General features: G+C 34.6%; 1 protein-coding gene across 1 annotated transcript; it reads right to left on the bottom strand.

Moving 5' to 3' along the window:
* Positions 1-18,261: 18,261 nt before the first annotated feature.
* On the bottom strand, positions 18,262-19,962 carry LOC115980460 (F-box protein CPR1-like). The gene is made up of 2 exons (XM_031102708.1): positions 19,607-19,962; positions 18,262-18,523 (listed from the first exon to the last, which is right to left on the bottom strand). Exons 1-2 carry the CDS (start codon positions 19,960-19,962, stop codon positions 18,262-18,264), a joined length of 618 nt encoding a protein of 205 aa, XP_030958568.1.
* Positions 19,963-20,818: the final 856 nt, after the last annotated feature.

Here is a 20,818-nt window from a genome sequence, read left to right on the forward strand (position 1 = left end):
CTTCCCTCAAGAAAGGATGTATTTCATGGCATGAAATGAAAAGCACAAACCTTTTCTTCTTTTTTCCCCCATCTGCGTTTTCCTTCTTCCTCTTTACCGTTTTGCTCCTTCTTTCTTCTTCTATCACCAGTCACTAGTACCCAAAACCAAAAGCCAAGTTCTTTTCTTTTCGAATGAGTTGTCTATCACTATGGCATTGGCTGGCAGGCACTATCCTTTCCTGTGAAGAGTTGGACATGTGGCTATCTCTCCACCTTTCTTTCGGTTTGTAATTTTTTTTTTTCTTTTAAACTTATTTGATTTTATTGCCTCATTTTTTTACATGTGATTCAGTCATTTCTTATACAGCAAACATACGGTAAAATCCCACCAATTCCCACAAATTTATTTACTGCCTCTGTACTGTCAATGTAAATGTAATAGTAGATTAAAAAATGCACAAAGCATTGTATATATTTATAAAAAATGTACAATATTATACATATTTACATGAAAGTGTACAATTTTGTAAGTATTTGTTTAATTTATAATGTAAATCTTGCTTTGATAGTATATTTTAAATAAATAATTTTCTTTTATTATTATTATTATTATTTTGTTTAATAATTGATAATATTGCGTTAATTTTTGAAACACTATAACAAAAGTTGTGACATGAAAAATACATTTGAAAGATGGTCTTTATATTTATTTGGTTTATTTTAGTCAAATTTTCACTTATACTAAATTAATATATTTATTTATATTTTAAATAATTATTAAATTAATTATGACATCATCACGGTTGAACCTCAGTCCGACTTTAAAAATCTTGAATTTCTTCCTTTAACGGTTCGATGAACGGTTCGGGTTTGGAAAACTTAGCGGAAGAGCTAGAAACTATAAATACAAACAACAAGGAAGCAGAGATTCTCCAAAAGACCTCCGAATCCAAAAGAGAATGTTTCAAAGTCTACAAATCAAAGTTGCTCCTGAACCTAACCCAAGTCTAAGTTTTCCTTTATTCTATATATCAAGAAGGGAGTGCAGGTGCGTTTAGATACCGCTTATTTTGATAAAAATTGAAAACAATAAAAAAAATAATAAAAGAGGCGCTAGTTTCAAAAAAAAAAAAAAAAAAAGGAGGAAAACGCAGACGCTAGCATTTTCATTTGTATCCAAACCAACATTGCATCTAAATTTGCTTTCATATTTGATATGGTTAGTTCTTTATTACGCAACTTTTTACTTAAGTCAGGCCAATTACTACAACTCAAAACAAAACCAATCCAACAAAACTTCCAACAATAAATTTAGCAGTGACTATAGTTTGAGGATACAAAAATGAAAGAGCAAAGCCTTTTAATTTATTGTTCATTTGTAAGATTTTTAACTGAATTTTTAGTTATATATTTTTTTTTATTGCTAGTGACAAATTAATCTAGAGATCTGTTTTTAGATTTGGTTTTTAAAAAAATTTAAAATTTTTTATACCAAATTCACATATTTATTTAATAAAATCAAATAGAATAAATGCTTTTCAGAAAATAAAGATTAAATAACACCTAATTGGACCAAGAAACAACGAATTATGTAGCTAGTGTTAGACTTTTCTTTATATTTTAAAATAAAAATCTATGAATAAAAAAAATAAAAAAGAACAAAACGATAAATCTAGAGGAGTCTTTACTCTTTACCAAACATTTGCCTCAAAAACCCAGAGAACCTCTACCATGTTCTTTAAAAAAGAAAAAAATATTGTCTTCTTTTTCCCATTCTTCTCTAAATAACCTAAAGAAAGTAAAATAAGAAAGCTATGTCACAAAAAGGTAGAAAAATTTTTATAAAAGGAGAAGCTTTGTTTTACCTCTTCAAGGGACTGTTGATTGCCGAGGGAGCTGCTTATAACTAACTACCATTTTAGGTAGAGACGGAAGTTCAAGCGTCAATTTTTAATTATTTGGGAGAATATTTCAACCTCTTCAGATTACAATGCAATGAAAAAGATTTACTAGTAATTCTTTTTGAGCAAGAAACAATTGACCTTGAGCTCAATGAACATAATTACAAGGATTTGATCAGATTATATATGGTTCTCAAACGTGATAGTTGAAATATCATGCAATTTGGGCCTTATATAAAGCCTTGCGCTTTTACAATTAGTCAATTAATGTAATTTTTTTTGGAAAGGTCAAGAATATTCCTAGCATGCAAAGAATTAAATTGAAACCACTAGACAATCATATTTTCTTTGTCTTGATTTTCTTGTGTTCTTACATGCGGTCTGCTATGCTTTATTGATTCCTTTGAAAAATAGTATGATTTTCAAGCTCTATACTTATGGACTCCATTATTAATTGCTAAGAGTAAGAGCATTCACATTATCTTGTGTAAATTTTTTTGTTTATTTTAATATAAGAACATACTTGTTTTATTTTACATACTCACTTTTCAAAACACCCCACATCAAATTTTCTATTTTACATTTCATTTCTTTTTTTCTTTTTCTTTTTTTGAAAAAGTTTTAACCTATAGCATCCGCTTCTTATGATAACTCTTTATCATTAGACCAAAATACCAATTGGTTTTTAGTGTAGGCGATGATTGAATCTCAAATCTCTTATTCAACCATCAGAAACTTTACCAGTTGAGCTAACTGAAACCCACTTACACTACATTTCATTATAATATAAAAAATTTCTTATTATTTTTTAAATTTTTTCTCTTTCTGCACACATAATAATCACCATCCAGTCTCTTCTGTTGTCCTCGAGATACATAAAGAAATAATTAAAAATTAAATGCAAAATGAATTGTATTAGTGCAAAATGAATTGAATAAAATGTGATATTTTTTTTTATTATACAAGCACTGATGCGAGTGCTATAATATTGCAAAATGAAATTTGAGATAAAGCTCCATTACAAGAAACTTTTGTTTTTGTTATTTTAGCAAGGCAACTTCATGATCACATATAGCAACAATTTTGTTAAAATTGTCTTTAATTCCTATCATATTGAAAAATAACTATATATCAAGTATTATAGCCATGAACAAGATTCTAGATAATTGAACTAATAAAAAATTGTTGTCATCAAATAAGAGATTTGATACACAAAAAATTAATTGGCATCTTAATTTAATAATAAAGAATAATTACTATGAATTGAAATTCTTTCTTATTTATTTTGGAGTCTATCAAAATTGATCTATTTAATTCATTACATGACTTTTATAACATAATTTGCCAATGCATCACATGGATTAGTGATTTATTAACCAAATAAAGATGATGAGAAGTAAGAACTACACTTTTTCTGGGACCCACCACATATAGACTTTGCTGATATGGCATGAGAATTGGAAAAGTATGTTCACAATATATTCACAACAAATCCTAGGTGATAGGTTGTTATAGGTGGGCAAAAAAGTAATTTAAGTAGTAGATTTAAATTAGAACCAATAGTAACTTACCACCTATGATTTATTGTGAAAATATTGCGAAAATGCTATAGACGTAGAACTCCTAAAAATGTAAATTACAAAACCTGGAGAAATTATACAGTACTCACACCATTTGTCCACTATTCCATTAAAAGACTCACTCTTGTTGAAAATTACTGAGTTATTAATCAATTTATGTTTTAAAAAAAATTTTGACTCAACAATTTTGAACAGGTGAAAATTTTTTAGTAGAATGGTGAATCACATCACTTGTCCACCATGAGAACCTTATAATTTCTCCAAAACCCAAGAGGTGTTGAACCTAGATGGGGCATCATTCATGGATCCGAAAGCTTAGGTTGGAAGTTGAAACCTGAAAAGTTAAATTATTTTCCTTTCTTTTTTTTTTTTTTTTTCCTCCTACCATTGTTTTCTTACAATCACAGTTTTTTCTCGCACAAAAACTCTTATCTGCATAAGCCATCCGAAATAAACTCTCTTTCTCACTTTCTCAGTATAAAATATCACATTTCAAATCTCATACAAATCCGCTTGTTTTTTGGGTTTTAATCTTAATAGTTACCAGGCATCTCTCTCTTATTGGTTGTTTAGGAAAATGAAGTGAGAAAAAGAAAATATGAACTAGCAACTGATTTTTGTTTCTGTTTATTCTCTATGAAATGAAACCAAATCAAACTGAACTCAGCAATACTGTTTTAGCAGATTTTTTTTTTCTTTTTTTCTTTTTTTCTGTTTGTCTGTGTCAGAAAAGAGTACTGGGTTTTCATTAAAATTTTTTGTTAGTTCTATCAAAGTTAATCACTTTATGTGGGTTATGAGTATGAGTTATTTAATCAAATGGGGTGTTTCATTTTTTTTGTAATTTTGAGGATTTCATTGTACCTAAAAAAAATTAAGCATTCTGTGACTAGGATTGATTTGAAAATGTTGCTAATAATGGCTTGGTATGTTTTTGGGGATAAAGTTCTAAATTTTCGATAATAATATTCCTTTCTTTTCTTTTTTGTGATTACAGATTGCTTGCTTGGGATTTTTAAGTACAGGGTACGTGGTCTTCTTTTTTTAAATTTTAGCTAGTTCTATTAAAGTTGATCACTTTGTATGGCAATTGTATGCAGGTTAATGAGTTTGATTTATTTGATCAAATGGGGTATTTTATTTTGTTGTAATTTTGAGTTTTCATTGTACATAAGAAGATTAAGGCATTGATTACTTCCACTTTTGGATGATTCTGAGTCACATTATGTGACTAAGATTGGTTTGAAACTGTTGCCGATGAAAGGTTGGTATGTTATTGGGATAAAGTTTAAAATTTCATTGATGGTATTTTCCCTCCCTGAAATTGAGTCCATTTTTTGAGGCTATTGCTATTGGAATAAGCATTAAGTTATGTTTTTATATTAAGGTATATTTTTATACTTTTTTGGCATCATTTTGTTATTTATCGTTGTAGCAATTTTTGTTAAGATAGAAGTGGAAATGTGGAATTAATTTATCATTGTGTATGAAATTTGTGAGGACTTTCTTAGTGACTTCTCTACTATAGAGTTATGTACATTTTTTGTAGGTACCCTTTGTTTGCCTTTTATTATGGTTTTTCTTGGGTTTGAAAGGTGGTTTGGTCTGATAACAGACACATTGTTAATTGGCTTATAGTATGCATCTTAGAGTTTGATTGGCTTCATATTTTGGATGATGTATGTCACATTGTTGGACTCTTCTACTTTAAGAAGTTCTGGAAATTTTTTTGGGGAGAATACTAAGGGTGTGTTTGGATGACATGATTTGGGTATTTGGATTTGGATTTGGTTGATTAAAATCCAAATAATTTATTTGGGAAGTTCAAAAAAAGTCAAGAATTTTGATTTGACAAATCGATCAAGGATTTTAAACCTTTAAAATGTTTGGATTTGAAATAACTGCTAAAATCAATGGATTTGAAATCCCTTGGATTTCAAATCTATCAATTTAAAATCCAAATCCAAATCAAAATTGAAGTTCTCAAACACAACCTAAAAAATCAAGTGATTTGCTGGACCTTTAGTGTAAACTGAGCAACATTGGGCATAAAATTTTAGATGGAGTGGTTTCGAAAAGTGATACATTTAGTGTAAATAAGACATAGATTAGTCAATTTCAAAATATTGAATACTGTGATATTCAACAAAAGATTGCCGAAAATAAGGACCTAGTAAAGCCTCAACGCCATGTGAATTTTCTGCAAGGAGGATGGACAGTTGAGCACATGCGCTTGGTGAGGAGAGTAGGGATAACCACTGATCTGAGCTGGAGGAGTTAGAGGTGGGCCAGAATAGGCATTGTTGGACCTTCTACAAAGAGTCAATGGGCCTTCTGCAAAGTTTTCCAGATTTTGCTTAGAGAGTCTAAAAGAGTTTTTAAGTTAAAAAGATTTTGCTGGTACACATCCACATATTGAGGATTTAGCTATATAAAAGGTGGTTGGGGTTTGGGCTTGGGACATTTGTGTTAAGATATTCCAAATTAGGGGTGGCCCACTCACTCTATACTTGGGCTGGCTCACTAAGTTTTTGTTCACTTTAGTCTTTATCGCTTTCATATTTCTCATTCTTTGGGCTAAAAAATCATAACTTCCTTTCAATTTTTTTTTCCTTTTTAAACCAACTTCCTTCAAATTTCTAAGTGAAGGGGTTTGGCACTTGAACCAAATTTCAAACAATAAATTTGGTGACACAAATTTTTACAATTGTTGATGTGAATTTTTCTAAGATTACTGCATAAATAAAAGTAGTATTAATGATGAATTCATTTGAAAATGATATTATTTATATTATAACTTTTCAGCTTAATAAGTTGTGAAAATTTTTTAAGTATTGCTCAATTTCATATGTGCTCTTGAATTAATTTGGAAAAAAATGGTATGACTGACCCTATAACTTGTGTATAGGATGAACATCAGTAAAAATTAAAAAAAAAAAAAAAAATCATTAATAACATTTAAATACTACAAAAAATAAATAAATAACAACAGTGGCAAAATCTTTTTTTCCTCGGGACACTCAACAAAATTAATAAGTTTCTGCTTTATGGACTGAAAAAAAAAAAAAAAAAAAAATATATATATATATATATATATATATATATATATATATATATATGAAGGAAAACTAATGGCTTTGGGAAATGATTTCTTGAAGGAAAATTAATGGCTTTGAGAAATGATTTCTTGCTGCAAAGGTTACCATCGGTGATGAAGAAACAGAGGTGCCAGAGGAGGAGGAAGTTGAAGGAGGAGGAACAAGCTGCTGTGTGTTTGATGGTATTGTCCTGTGGTTCTGTTTTTGCCTAAAGGAGGAAACACAACAAAATGTTGATAAGATAAAGAAGACCCTAACCACTTGCCAATAACCCCAACCAACAAGTATACCTTTTAATATTGTCCTTTTAGCTTACTTTTTTCTTCTTCTTCTTTTTCTTTGATTAAATGAAAGTAAATGGAAATACTCTTGTGAATGTTATTTGGGTTTTTAAAGATGGAAAAGAAAGGAGGTAATAGTTAAGGAAATTGAGAGAGAATTGATAGAATGACATTCATGTTTTTGGTGACATATCTTAGTAATATTGTACATATACTTGGAAGTAATGATATATAGTTTTTTTTTTTGGTTGTATGTTATGCGCCATTTTTTCTGGTTCATGATATGATGTTTGTAGAAATTGTAGGATGACTTTATAATGGGAAGCTCTCTGAAGGAATTGTCAAAAAAATGCGCTCAAAGATTGAATTGTATATTATGCTTTTTAGGTTAAAAGAAATAAGGACACTATAAGCAATAGAAAAATTTTCTACATTTTTCACAAAACATGAAATTTGTCTAGAGATTGGATTGTTTAGCTGGTCACATTTATCCATGGATTTTGAATATTTTTGCGTGCACACTTTACCTCGTCCATTAATTAGACGAAGATACCTTAGGCTTATTTTACTTTGCTTTTACCTTATTTAAGGAAAGCTTATAGACGTTACATTCCTGCGTCCAGAGATTTTGCTCGTCTTGCACCTTTAGCCTTCTTGTGGATTAGCTTTAATGAGAACTTCAACAATATGAAAATTGGAAATTCACACAACTTTATATACATTGGAAACCCAAATTGTATTTACATAACATAAACATTGTCCACAAGCATGGCACATGCTTAGAAGCTGGTGCCTTTAGGGAAATGAAAATACTTATGTACAAACGGACTAAGTTCATAACTTCGTCCATCATGATTACGTCCATAGACAGTGCACAAGCTGGAAGCTAGTGCACTTTAGGGAATTAAAATACTAAAAACATGTAGTTCTAACAACAAACACAAATAAATTGTATTTACATAACATAAACATTGTCCACAAGCATGGCACATGCTTAGAAGCTGGTGCCTTTAGGGAATTGAAAATACTTATGTACAAACGGACTAAGTTCATGACTTCATCCATCATGATTACATCCATAGACAGTGCACAAGCCGAAAGCTAGTGCACTTTAAGGAATTAAAATACTAAAAACACGTAGCACTAACAACAAACATAAATCAACATAAGGAAAGTAACACATAACTTAAACTTCGTCCAGGATGATGCTCGTCCAGAATGATGCTCGTCCATACTGATACTTCATTGATAATATCTTTTGAAATGCTCAACATTCCAGGGGTGCTCTAATTTTCGTCCATTCAGAGCTTCCAAGTAGTATGATCTCTACTTTTTGCAATTGATAACCTTGTAGGGTCCTTCCCAATTAGGCTCTAGTTTTCCATGGGCCGGATTTCTGGTTGCTAAGGAGACCCTTTTTAGGACAAGGTCCCTAATGTTGAAGCACCTAGGTTTCACCATTGCATCATATTGTTTGGCCATGAGATTTTTATACCTAGTTGTTCTTTGTTTTGCATCCATCCTCACCTCGTCTATTAAACCAAGATTGAGACGAAGTTGTTCTTCATTTTCCTCATCCTTGTACTTCATCACCCTGTGGTTAGCCATGTGTATTTCTGCAGGTATGACTGTTTCACTTCCATAGGCTAGTTTAAAAGGAGTTTCCCATGTGGGGGTCTTCACAGTCGTCCTGTAGGCCCATGGAGGATCGCAGGTTCTCTCTTTTGGAACATTTTTCAAGTGGAAGAGAAGAAAAGAGAGGGTAAAGTAGTAAGAATTTTAAGATCTTTATAAAGAGTTGTGCTCTGAAAGTGTTTGATCTGCAAAGGAATTTAAGATATTTGTAACTGTAAAGACGACTTCTTATACTCATCAAAAAAAGATTCATAGTAAGAACAAACTTCTACTATGATTGCAATTTGCACATATTAGAGTGTTAGAAATACTGAATGATTGTATTGTATTTCATAATCAAAGAATATACATGAGTGCCTTTATATATAGGAGGCATATGTGTGCAGTACAAGTAAGCATATGTTTGCGATACAAGTAAAGTGTAGTACAAGTACAAGTGTGCTATACAAATAAACTAGCTGGGCCTAAAGCCTATAACATAATATACATTAACAGCCCCCCTCAAACTCAAGGTGGATGTGAGACCAGCTTGAGGTTGTCAACCAAATCACAAGTGCGTCCCTTAGGAAGTGACTTGGTGAAGATATCTGCAAGTTGATCATTGAAGGAGATAAAGAAAAGCTTGAGAGCACCATGGACAAGATGATAACGGATAAAATGACAATCAATCTCAATGTGTTTAGTCCGTTCATGGAAGACATCATTGTGAGCAATATGAATGGCATTCTGGTTGTCACAATAAATGGGAGTAGCAGAGGATGTGGACACACCCAAATTCTTAAGAAGCCATCGTAGCCAAAAGAGCTCAGATGTGGTATCAGCAAGAGCACGATATTCTGCTTCAGTATTGGAGCGGGCCACGAAAGTTTGCTTCTTACTTCACCAAGAAATCAAGGAAGAACCAAGGAGAAAATAATAACCTATAGTGGACCTGCGATCAGTGGGATCTCCTGCCCAATCAGCATCAGAGAATGTACGAAGTACAAAAGGAGACTGAGCTAAGTAGAAAAGGCCATGGAAGAGAGTGCCCTTCAAGTATCGAAGAATGCGTAGAACTGCAGCATAGTGAGTTAATCGTAGAGCAAACAGATACTGGCTCACCTGATGAACAGCATAAGAGATGTTTGGACGAGTAATTGTGAGATAAACTAGGCTGCCAACCAATCGTCTGTAAAGAGATGGATTAGACAATAGTTTCCCCTTTGAGGGTGTCAAATGCGCATTAAACTCAATTGGAGTGTCAACAATTTTGCTATCAGTGAGTCCAGCTCGAGACAAAAGGTCAAAAACATACTTGGCTTGAGTAATATAGAGACCATCTGTGGAATGAGTAATTTCAAGACCCAAGGAATAGCTGAGATGTCCAAGATCTTTCATCTCAAACTGTTGACTGAGAAACCCTTGAGTTCTTGAATGCCACTGAGGTCATCACCAGTTATGATCATATCATCCACATATAGAAGAAGAAGAAGCAAAATGGTGCCTTTATCAATGAGATGAAGAAATAATGCAGAATCATATGGACTGGCAGTGTAACCCAAGCGAAAGATAGTGGAGTTGAACTTGGCAAACCAAGCTCGTGGAGCTTGTTTAAGGCCATAAAGTGCACGTCGAAGGTGACAAACCTTGTTTGATTCAATAGAGAGACCAGGAGGAGGTGGCATATAGACTTCTTCACTCAGATCCCCATTAAGGAAGGCATTTTTAACATCCATCTGAAAAAGATCCCATTTACCAGCAGCAGCAACAATTAAGAAGGCACGAACAGATGAGATACGAGCCACTGGAGCAAAGGTTTCTTCATAATCAATCCCATACTCCTGTGTAAAACTTTTTGCAACAAGACGAGCCTTGTAACGCTCAATGGACCCATCAGAGCGAGTCTTGATCTTATAGATCCACTTATAACCAACTACAAACTGTCTAGAAGGGAGAGTGATCAGATCCCAAGTATGATTTTTGGTTAATGTATCAAGTTCCTCTTTCATTGCAATCTGCCATAAAGGGTCAGTGGAGGCCTCACGATAGGTCTGAGGCTCATGAAGAGTAGCAAGGGCAGTGTAACAATGATAGTCAAGTAAATGTGGAGAAATGGATCTTACCCGGGTTGAGTGGCTAGGTGGAATGTCTTGTGGAGGATCTTTAGGCGGAACAGGAGCAGGGAATCCAGGCTCAAGGTGGGGTAGCTCGTCATCAACCTGTTCATCTTCGACCTGTCTAGGAGAAGTATAAAAAATATCTGGAGAGAAGTTCAAAGGAAGATCAAAAGTATTTGTAGAAGGAACAGGAGACTCATCTGAAAATATTTCTAAAACAGAGAAGGTAGTTAGGGAAGAATGAAAGTGAGAAAATTCAACAAACAATCGGTGTTCCCAAAAGACAACATTACGAGAAACACGAAGATGATGAGAGACAGGATCATAACACCTATACCCTTTTTGAGTTTCGCCATAACCAAGTAAACAACAAAGTCTAGATTGAGGCTTAAGTTTGTTGTGCTCATGAGGTTGAAGGAGAACGAAACAGGCAGATCCAAAGGAGCGAAGATGATGATAGTCAGGGGGTGACCCAAACAGACGCTCATACGGAGTCTGATTATGGATGACAATGCTTGGAATGCGATTAATCGCATGAACAGCATGAAGAGCAGCTTCACCCCAAAATAGGGCAGGAACTTTGGCAGAAAGAAGAAGAGCATGAACAGTTTCAAGAATATGACGAAGTTTTCTTTAAGCTCGACCATTTTGCTTAGAGGTACTTGGACAAGTTAGATGATGTACAATGCCATAGGAATGTAACAGAGCTTGAAACGCATATTGAGTATATTTAAGAGCATTATCAGATCAAAAAGTTTTGATACATTTGGAGAATTGTGTTTCAACCATTTTTGCAAAGTTGCTGTATATTGGTAAAATTTCAGAATGAGATTTCATAGGAAAGATCCAACTATAACGAGAATAATCATCAATAAAAACAACAAAATATCGAGATCCACCAATAATAGTAACAGGAGAAGGTCCCCAAACATTAGAATGAATTAACTCAAAAATACTATTAGAAATGGATTCATTGTTATTGAAAGGCAAAGTGGCTGTTTTCCTAATTGACATGAAGTACAATCAAAATTGTCTTTGGACACAGAACCCAACAGACCCTTAGAAGCTAACTGTTGTACCCGAGAAGATGGTGCATAACCAAGACGAGAATGCCAAAGTGCGAGAGATGGTAAGGAAGAAACTGCAGCAGTTGCAGCAGTAACAGAAACAGGAGCAACAGGTGGAAGATGAAGATTGTCCACGGGAAACATACGCCCAACTCTAGGATCAGTCCTAAGCTTCTATCCCATCCTTGGATCCTGCACAATGCACCCAGAATAGTAAAAAATAAGGCGATAACCTAGTTCAGCTAATTGTCCCACAGAACACAAATTATAGGATAGGTTAGGTACATGGAAGACTCTAGGAATAGAGAGGTTAGAGGTCGAAACAAAACCTAGACTATTCTCATGCATGGTGGAACCATTAGCTATATGAATATTTAGAGGATGTGGTGCAGGGTTAAGTTTGAGGAATAAGGACGAGTGAGGTGTCATGTGATTTCAACAGGCAGAATCAAATAGCCATGTTTGAGACTTACTGGGTAGAATTGAGAGAGCAGTGGAAAGAGATGCATTACCAGCCATACGAACAGCCTGAGCTATGATCTCCTATAGTTCAATGGGGGAGAGGTTGATAGTGGATCCAGAAGATTGGGACCCAGCTGAGATGGAAGCCATCGGCGGAGTAGGCTCAGTGTTAGCAGCAACAGCAGTAGATTTGTTACGACGGTAACAAGTCTCAATGGTGTGGTCAGGACGCTTGTAATAATTGTAGAACTTTTTGTTGGTCTACTTGCGACGATTGCTAGAGTCAAAGGAATCACCAGATTGCTGAGGTTGCTCTATGAGTGGAGGAATAATAGCCAAAACATTGAGCTTATTCTGAGCTTGAAGGGTTGCAAAACGAGTTTCTTCTCTAACCAACTCGTTCACAGTAGTATCAAGAGAGGGAGTAGGACTACGATTTAAGAGCTGTCCTCGAATGGACTCAAAGTCCTTGTGAAGTGACATTAGGAATTCATAGAGGCGAAATTCATCTGTAATGAAAGTATATTGCTGAGCATCCTTTGAGCATGCCCAATTTGGATTAGAAAGGTCAATTTGGTCACAAATGAAGCGAAATTGATCATAGTAGTCATTGATGGATTGCCCTGGTTCTTGCCTGAGTTGATACAATTCAACCACTAACTGATATTTCATGGATCCGTGAGTAGCGGAGTACCTTTTGGCCAACATATCCCATGCTGATTTTGCATCATCAAAGCTACTGATTTTGCATCATCAAAGCTACCCAACAGATTGGAGATGGAGGGAATGGAAGTGTTCTGAATCCATGTGAGGATCATATGGTTGTGACTATCCCATTCAATCATGCGACCAAGGAAGACAGCATCTTCTTCACTTGCTCCCTTGATAGGAATGGTGATTGTACTAGTGTAGTAATGCTAGAGCATGCGACTCTTAAGAAAACTGCGCATAGCTTGAGACCAAGATAAGTAATTCTTGTTCCCCTTCAATATAGTATTGATGGGGCGAGGAAGAAAAACATCATTTTTATCCATTTAGAGAGACAATATGCAAAAATAGACTAGAAAAATGAAATCTACGCAAAAAACTGGGTAAAAAGAACCTGGACAGCAAAAGTCAACCCTGGAGAAAAGTCAACGGTCGGTAGATGACGTCACCAAGATGATGTGGCGATGACGTCAACAGATGACTGGATGTTGACGCAGCTAGGGCTAACGTGGTGTAGATGACGTCACGGGTGACATCAGCGTGAACTGAGGACGACATGTGTGGCACGTGGGGCGCTGACGCAGAAACTTCTGGCGGCGCATGAGGGCGCATGCTGGCTCCGATGATTGCGAGGCTTTCACCGACGGGTAGATCGGTTCAAGACGATCTCAGTGATACCTCCAGAAATGTGATCGAAGCAATATTCGCGGCGGGATGACATGTGCAGTGATCTGTGCGGTGTTGGACTCCTTAACGACAGCGGTTGCAGGTTCGGAATCCAAAGAGAACGGCTAGAAGATGTTGGAGGTTCAACAGCGAGAGGTTGCGGCGACTGTTGTGATGGCGGAAGCGATGTTGAGAGTGGAGTAACACCAATAAAGACAAGACTGCTAAGAAAAGGTCAGAGCAGTAGCTCTAATACCATGTTAGAAATACTGAATGATTGTATTGTATTTCATAATCAAAGAATATACATGAGTGCCTTTATATATAGGAGGCATATGTGTGCAGTATAAGTAAGCATATATGTGCGGTACAAGTAAAGTGTAGTACAAGTACAAGTGTGCTATACAAGTAAACTAGCTGGGCCTAAAGCCCATAACATAATATACATTAACACAAAGATTAGTTTGAAAAGAAGGATATTTTGGCAAGATTCTGATTTGGATATGGGCATCAAACCCCTTTTTTAAGGAGTCAAAACTTAAAACGGCAATTTTATTGTATGGCTAAACAGAGTTTGACTGAAATTAAAGAACTTGGGACCATCTTCAATCTACACCTAGATACATTCGTGAGCAGAGATTCCCCTCACAAGAGCTAAGTAATTTGTAAATCCAAGAAAAGACAATTACACCAAGCTTGGCCTTTCAGTCTTTTGTCAAAGCAAGTTACTCTCAAAAATTTACATATCTTATTAGAAAAAAATTTCACAATTGTGCCAATTATAGAGCTAGAGCTTGCATTTAAAAAAAGAAAAAAAAATCTTGGAATCAATAGCAAGATGTCTAGAGTTTTATAGTTCAAATGACATCACTTTGGAGTTTTTAATCGAGACATTCAAGTTCAAATACCTCAGTCCCAGCTATTAATGTCTAAAAAATAAAAAGTAAAATACCAAGAGCAAGATGACCTATAAACGTAGAGGATAATTATATAGTATCCCTAGCCTTATCACATGCCTCGTGCATAATCAGATTTTTTTTTTTAACCTTCAAATTTCTTTATTCATCCCATTTGGTTGTTTCAGTCTTCATCCTAGTAAACTCGATCCAAACTCGATCTTCAACACCACTAGTTGCTTTTAGTAACTTGATTAGAAGCACCAGATTTGTTAGCTTCATTTAATTTCTTCAAACATTTAATACCAACAACTTCATTACTTACGGTAACTAGTAAAGTAGTCCTACGAAATAGAGAATTAGCAACTCGATTAGAAGCACCAGAGTTATGTTTAACAACACAGCAGGTCTATTCCATACAAGAAGCATACCATGTAAGCATCTTATTGAGGTGTCTTTGATTCTTGAAATATTTTGTTGATTTATTGTCTACAAAAATTCATGAACTCCATTGAAATTAAATAATTTTCCTATTCTCCAAGGCAACTGCATACACCGAAGGTAAAATGTTTGCTAAATCTGTTTTTATGCAAAATTGCAACCAATGGTTAAAAAACCAAACTGTTTAGGAAAAAAAAAAGAGAAAAAAAGAAGAAGAAGAGAGATAAAAAAGAAGAGATTCAAGGTTTTAGGGCCAAACTGGGCTTTTAACCAAAGTAGAATCGTGATAATGTTATAATTAATTTTATATTTATTAAAAATAACAAATAAATTTCTAAAAACAAACAAAATTGGTTAAAAGATATCTAAAGAAATTTGACCAATTTTCTCAAGAATTTTCATGATTTTAATAAGTTCAAAAGAAAATAATAGTACATAAACAAGCATAAACAAAATGTTGAGTTTAGTGATCCTTCAAGTAGAAAGTCTTTAAATCTAAATTAAAATTATTCATACTTATAAAAAATGTATTTTAATCTAAATTAAGACCATTTTTAAAACAAATTTATATAAGTAGCACATTGACATGCAAGATCACAATTCTTAAATCTCATATTAAGCCATGGATAATTTTTCCCTTCCACATTAGACCATTACTTTCATGCCTTCTACAAAAGAAAAGGAGCATTTAGTATTCCTCAATCACAGCTTGAGTTGCAAATAATGACACCTCTTATCCAAATATCATATTTTCTACATCAAGTAACGCAATCCTCTCCACAAAAGTAGCAGGCAAAGCTGGAAAAGCTAGAATACCAAGATCCTTCTCATGTAGAGTTTCAAGATCCAGTAAGTTCGTACACATAATAATTATCCAATTTTTCGCAAATTCTCCTTTTCATTTGTGTTATGATCAGCCCAATTAGTCAGGAAAATACATGAGAGAGTGATAAATTTAAATTTTTCTCGCCAACCTAAGCAGCGACTTGCTCTTTGAACCAAAAGTACACCAAGACTAGTGCAAAAGGAAAAAGTCTAGAACATTTTCCAATTGCACAAAAAAAGATGCTTACTCTATGACTATGATTCATGCAGACCAAACTATCTCATCACCCAAACAATGTATAGCTCACCCAAACAATCAAAGCAAAATTTTCCTTGTACAATTCAAGATGTTCCACTTGCAAGTCATCTACAACAGCAAGAGGTAGTGTGATCCAATGGGATGATTGAATACTTTCTGCAGGGAGTGCTATCTCTCCGAATTTCTCTCCATTGGCATCAAATGACATCATTCTAGGCAAGTAAGTTGATTTTGTTGCTAAAGTAACTTAAACACCATCAACTAGACTAACGCACCACTCTATGAAGGGGATTACAAAAGGATAAAATGTCAAGAACAAATATTTTGACTTTCATATCATATCAAAGTACTTACTCAAAAATGCCTACATAGAACCTAGTTACCACTTCCCAGACACTATTTCATGCTTTGGCTTGCCATAAACAATTCAAAAAACAACCCACCTCTATTGTTTTTAATATCATGGTTGTCCAATTGATACTTGAAAATAAAAAAAATGGTGAGGATGGGATTAGTCTATTTTTTGAGAGAATAAGTTCATAAAAGTAGCATCCTATGTTCAAGAACTCCACCAATTAGCACAATCTGCCACATTGTTATGGGGATTACAAAAAGTCCAATTTTAATCTAGTAGGAAATAAAATATAAACAATAACATAAATAGGAGCCGATATAGAATTGTTCACTCAAAAGTACACTTTTCTGCTTTAGTTGGCCATAAAGCAGACAATGTAAACTCAGTTTTGTTGAAATGCACATTTGAATAGATCTAGATATATATTCTATCGAAAAAAATGGAAAAAGTGCAACAGTTGATAACAGTATCCGATAGAGATTAGAGATGGAGAGTTTAAGAATCGGAAGTACTGTATCAAGTTCAAAAAATCAAGATGGTGACAGCAAGAACGTGTAGATAGAACCAATTTTAAAGTGTGTGCAAGAACAAGGATGACTATTGGATTTCCATGCAAGAGGTCAAATATATAACCATAAGCATTCTATTTCATGGATTGTTAACTTAAAACAGAGATGTTTGCATGCATCATTAAAAATACTTGTAAGTTAATTTAAACTCCCACTGATGCCTGTCTCAATGCCAATGTATTCGACAAGCTAACAACTGTACATACCCCTCAATTCTTCTTGTCCAACCAAACGAAAGTTCAGGAAACACATTTGATGTAGCTCACAACCTAACAGCTATATATGCCTTTAAATTCTTCTACTCCAACCAAACAAGTCTAGTGAAACCATAGCATATTTCTTTAGGAAAATGAACACAAAAGTACTAACAGAAACACAACATTTAGGCAACTAAACTAGTTGATCCACATCCAATGAATGAAAAACATGTGATTGAACCCATCTAAGCATGAGATAATAGCATTCCTTATATATATAAATCTCTAAGACTCTAAAGATATAATAAAATAGCAGGATCACATATCTTGGGACAGACAGACTCTGTGTCATATAAATTAGCTTCTTATTGTCAATATTAAGGGTAAATATACAGCAGAAATAAACAACAGACAATGCCGCCTGAGCCAGGGAATTAAGAACAAGACCTTGTAATAATATGGCAGGATCACATATCTAGGGACAGACTCTCTTTCATATAAATTGGCTTATTACTGCCAATATTATAGTTAACTGTACTACTGAAACAAACAAAAGACCATGTAGCTTGAAATAGGGAAGTAAGAACAAGACCTTGGAATGGTAACATGCTCACTAAAAAAGCACTTGGCTACTACTTTTCATAATTCTCACTTTTAGAGCTGTCTTTATTCTCTCCTCTTTTTTTGGTTATTTCTTCTTTTAAATTGTACTCAAGAGAGCCATAATCTAGATCTTTTTAACACTACCAAAGGGACATGTAAGCAAATAAGGATTATGTTGGCCAAGTATTGTTTTCTACTTACATTGCCAAATCTAGATTTGTGCACGACAAACATCCACAGAGAAATATCATATACTAATATATAATATGATAATAGCCACAAAAGGATATTGTAAACCTAGGACTGAAATTAAGCTTTTCACAATACTATTGTGCCTACTACTAAAGGAAACTTCATCCATAGTCCATACCACTAGGGACTTCACTTATAATATGCATGCCACCATCCACTTAGTAAGACACCATGTTTGCTCCATCAAGTAAAGCAAGGCTCTCCATGAAGGTAGCTACACATAAAGGTTGTTGGATATCAAAATCCTTCCCATGTAGAGTTTCGGTGTCAAATAAAACAAACTTCTGTTCTTGATTGTTGGTCCTGAGGCAGAGAGTCAAAAGTGAACCACACATAGTGAAGGCAATGCAAATAGCTAATCTCTCAAGTGGTACAACAAAGAGTTTATTCTAAGACTCAAGCACGCCATACTCCTTCATCACCCAGATGGAGTATTGGTAGCCACCACGTTGTTCACTTTGTCCAAATGTAAGGAAAGCCAGATTCCCCTTGAATAATGCAAGACATGTCTGAAATCTCACTATTGACATAGCACCATCAGGCATTCTTAACATTCTAAATTCCTCACTATTGACATCAAATGACATAATCGCTTCAACCTTACACTCCTCTTCTCCTTCTACGACACGTGAGATCCAGTGCAAAGCTCCACTAACCAATGGAGTTGGCAAAAGAAAACTATTATCAAATGCCTTAACATTGGCTCTTGTTAGGACATATGTGTTTCACATGTTAAGAACATATGTCACAATTTTATGTAATTGGCTTATCCTTTGACAAAACGCACTTTACTTGTATTTGGGTAGATTTAGGTTGTCTTTAAATACTTCAAGAAACCTTGTTTCAAGATCAAGTATTGAAGTCTTCAAGTCTGTTCAAGAAAACAAGTTCAGAGTGCAAAATCATTAAATCTCGATAGCTGCATCTATCGAGTTTAAGGAAACTGTTCTACATTCGGTGTGCTCGACAGCTACTTGACACCTGCTATCTGTCGAGACTTAAGATTTTCAGAATTCCAATATGATTTTCTTGGGGACCGTGAATGTGTCTTTGGGCTTTCGTTTCTCCTAATCCTAGACATATAAAAGGATCAGTTTAAGGGTCGTCAAAGAGTTTACAAGTTGCACAAGTTTTGAGCAAACTCTATTCAAGCAAATTGTGACTGGAGACGAAGTTCTTACCCTAGTTCATCTCTTTCTCTTGAAGAAGTTGCTGTGTATGTGCACCGTAGGGTTTTGTAACCAAGCATCTTCTTGATCTTCATCGTATGGATGAACTGAAGAACTTTGCAACCAACAACCTTCTTAGTTGGTGATTGAAATCGCGTACTGGGATTCGCGCAATTGGTTAGTCATGTACTGGGAGTCGTGCATCTGAAAGGGGAACTGTCACTATAGAACAAGTCTAATTGGGTATTGGGGTAAGGGTTCAACTGTAGGTTGGTAAGGTATTTGGATTCCTTTACTTGTAACCGCTTGTTGTGATAATAGTGGAGTTTCGGGAATGGTGACTTGAAAATCACCCGGTGGGGTTTTTGCCGTTAGATTTTCCCCATTCGTAAACAAATCACCATGTTATTTATTTTCCGTTGCATATTTAGTTTGTTGGTGATTTGTTTGTGCTGCCACGTGTTTGCATGATAAATTGATTAATTAATAACTTGGCTAATTAATTAATTTCTATCACAAGGGATCATTCAGTTTGTGACCTATCAGCTCTCAATGACATTCCAACCCTTCTCCATGAATCCGAACGTACACCTCAATGTCATCAGGCACATTCGATCTTATCCAAGGACAACACGAAACCCTTAAAACCTTGTAGTCATTGTTCTCCGAATGATAAGCAAATCCGAGTGTAACAACACCCAAATTTCCTAAGCAAGAATCAGGCAACCTCTTGAATTTTCTAGCGCTGGGGTTCCACAAATATATAACATTAGTCAAAGTGGCGAGACACAACAACCCATTGCAGGAACCGACTATTTTGGACAACCCAGAAGGTAAATCAAAGGGAATTTCAATCTCGAAAATCCTATCAAAGGTGCAGCCCAATGCGACCGTACAAACGGGTTTGTTAGAAGAATTCATGGCGTGTGTATGAAGCGGCATGTGTATGATATAACCATCACCATTATCATTATCTGTTTCATGATCATGAGCATGAGCGAAGTTATTAAGGTGAGTTAAGATGAAATAGGAGCTAGTGATTGAAGAGTTCCAGAGTTTGCAAACGCACCTGAATCTTATGACTGATTTGGCACGCAGCCTTGTAAGGATGTTGATTACGATGTCATTTGGGAGATCATTCTTCCTTCATCGGAGGAGGATTGGTGGTTCTGTCGTTTGTGACATTTTTCAAAGGAAGAGTTGAAAAACAGAGACAAGCATAGAGAGATTCGGGGTTGCTGTTTTTTTTATTTTATTGCGGGTTAGCTTTTGTTTCTTTTGAACACGTTCGTTTTATGTTTAATATTTTTTGGGCCCATTTTTGTGCTTCGAGGCCCAGAGTTTTATGCTCAGGGGCAGCTCGGAACATTTAGGGACCTAAAGCAAAAATTGACTTGAGACTTTTCATATATTTAAATATGATTTTTTAATTAAAAAAGTAATATTATTTAAATTCTATTATCTTGTTTTAGATGCAAAATTATTAATTAACCATGTAATATCTTTTTTTCTTTAGAAAATTTATAGATAAAAAATTAACCACTTTTCATAGTTGTTGATATGGCAGATTGGTAATGGTAAATAAAAATGTGATGTTAGTAGTAGACCTAGATGAAAATTAGTAAAAGTTTGCCAGCTCAACTGATGTGAAAAATGTTGTGAAATTCTGTGTATTGCTCTCTTTTTCTTTTCTTTTTTTCTTTTTTCTTTTTGTGAAAGTGTTATATTCACAATATTTTCACAACAAATCCTAAATATTAAGTTGTTACTCATTCTA

Source organism: Quercus lobata, chromosome 3 (genome assembly GCF_001633185.2).
Source record: "Quercus lobata isolate SW786 chromosome 3, ValleyOak3.0 Primary Assembly, whole genome shotgun sequence".
NCBI lineage: Eukaryota > Viridiplantae > Streptophyta > Magnoliopsida > Fagales > Fagaceae > Quercus > Quercus lobata.

Excerpts from the sequence above, each read along its gene's own strand:
- LOC115980460 (XM_031102708.1), bottom strand. The coding sequence starts at position 19,962 with ATGAATTCTTCTAACAAACCCGTTTGTACGGTCGCATTGGGCTGCACC. Across the intron at positions 18,524-19,606 it reads GTTCGGATTCATGGAGAAGG|TGGAGCTTTGCACTGGATCT; the intron begins GTTGGAATGTCA and ends TCCATTGGTTAG.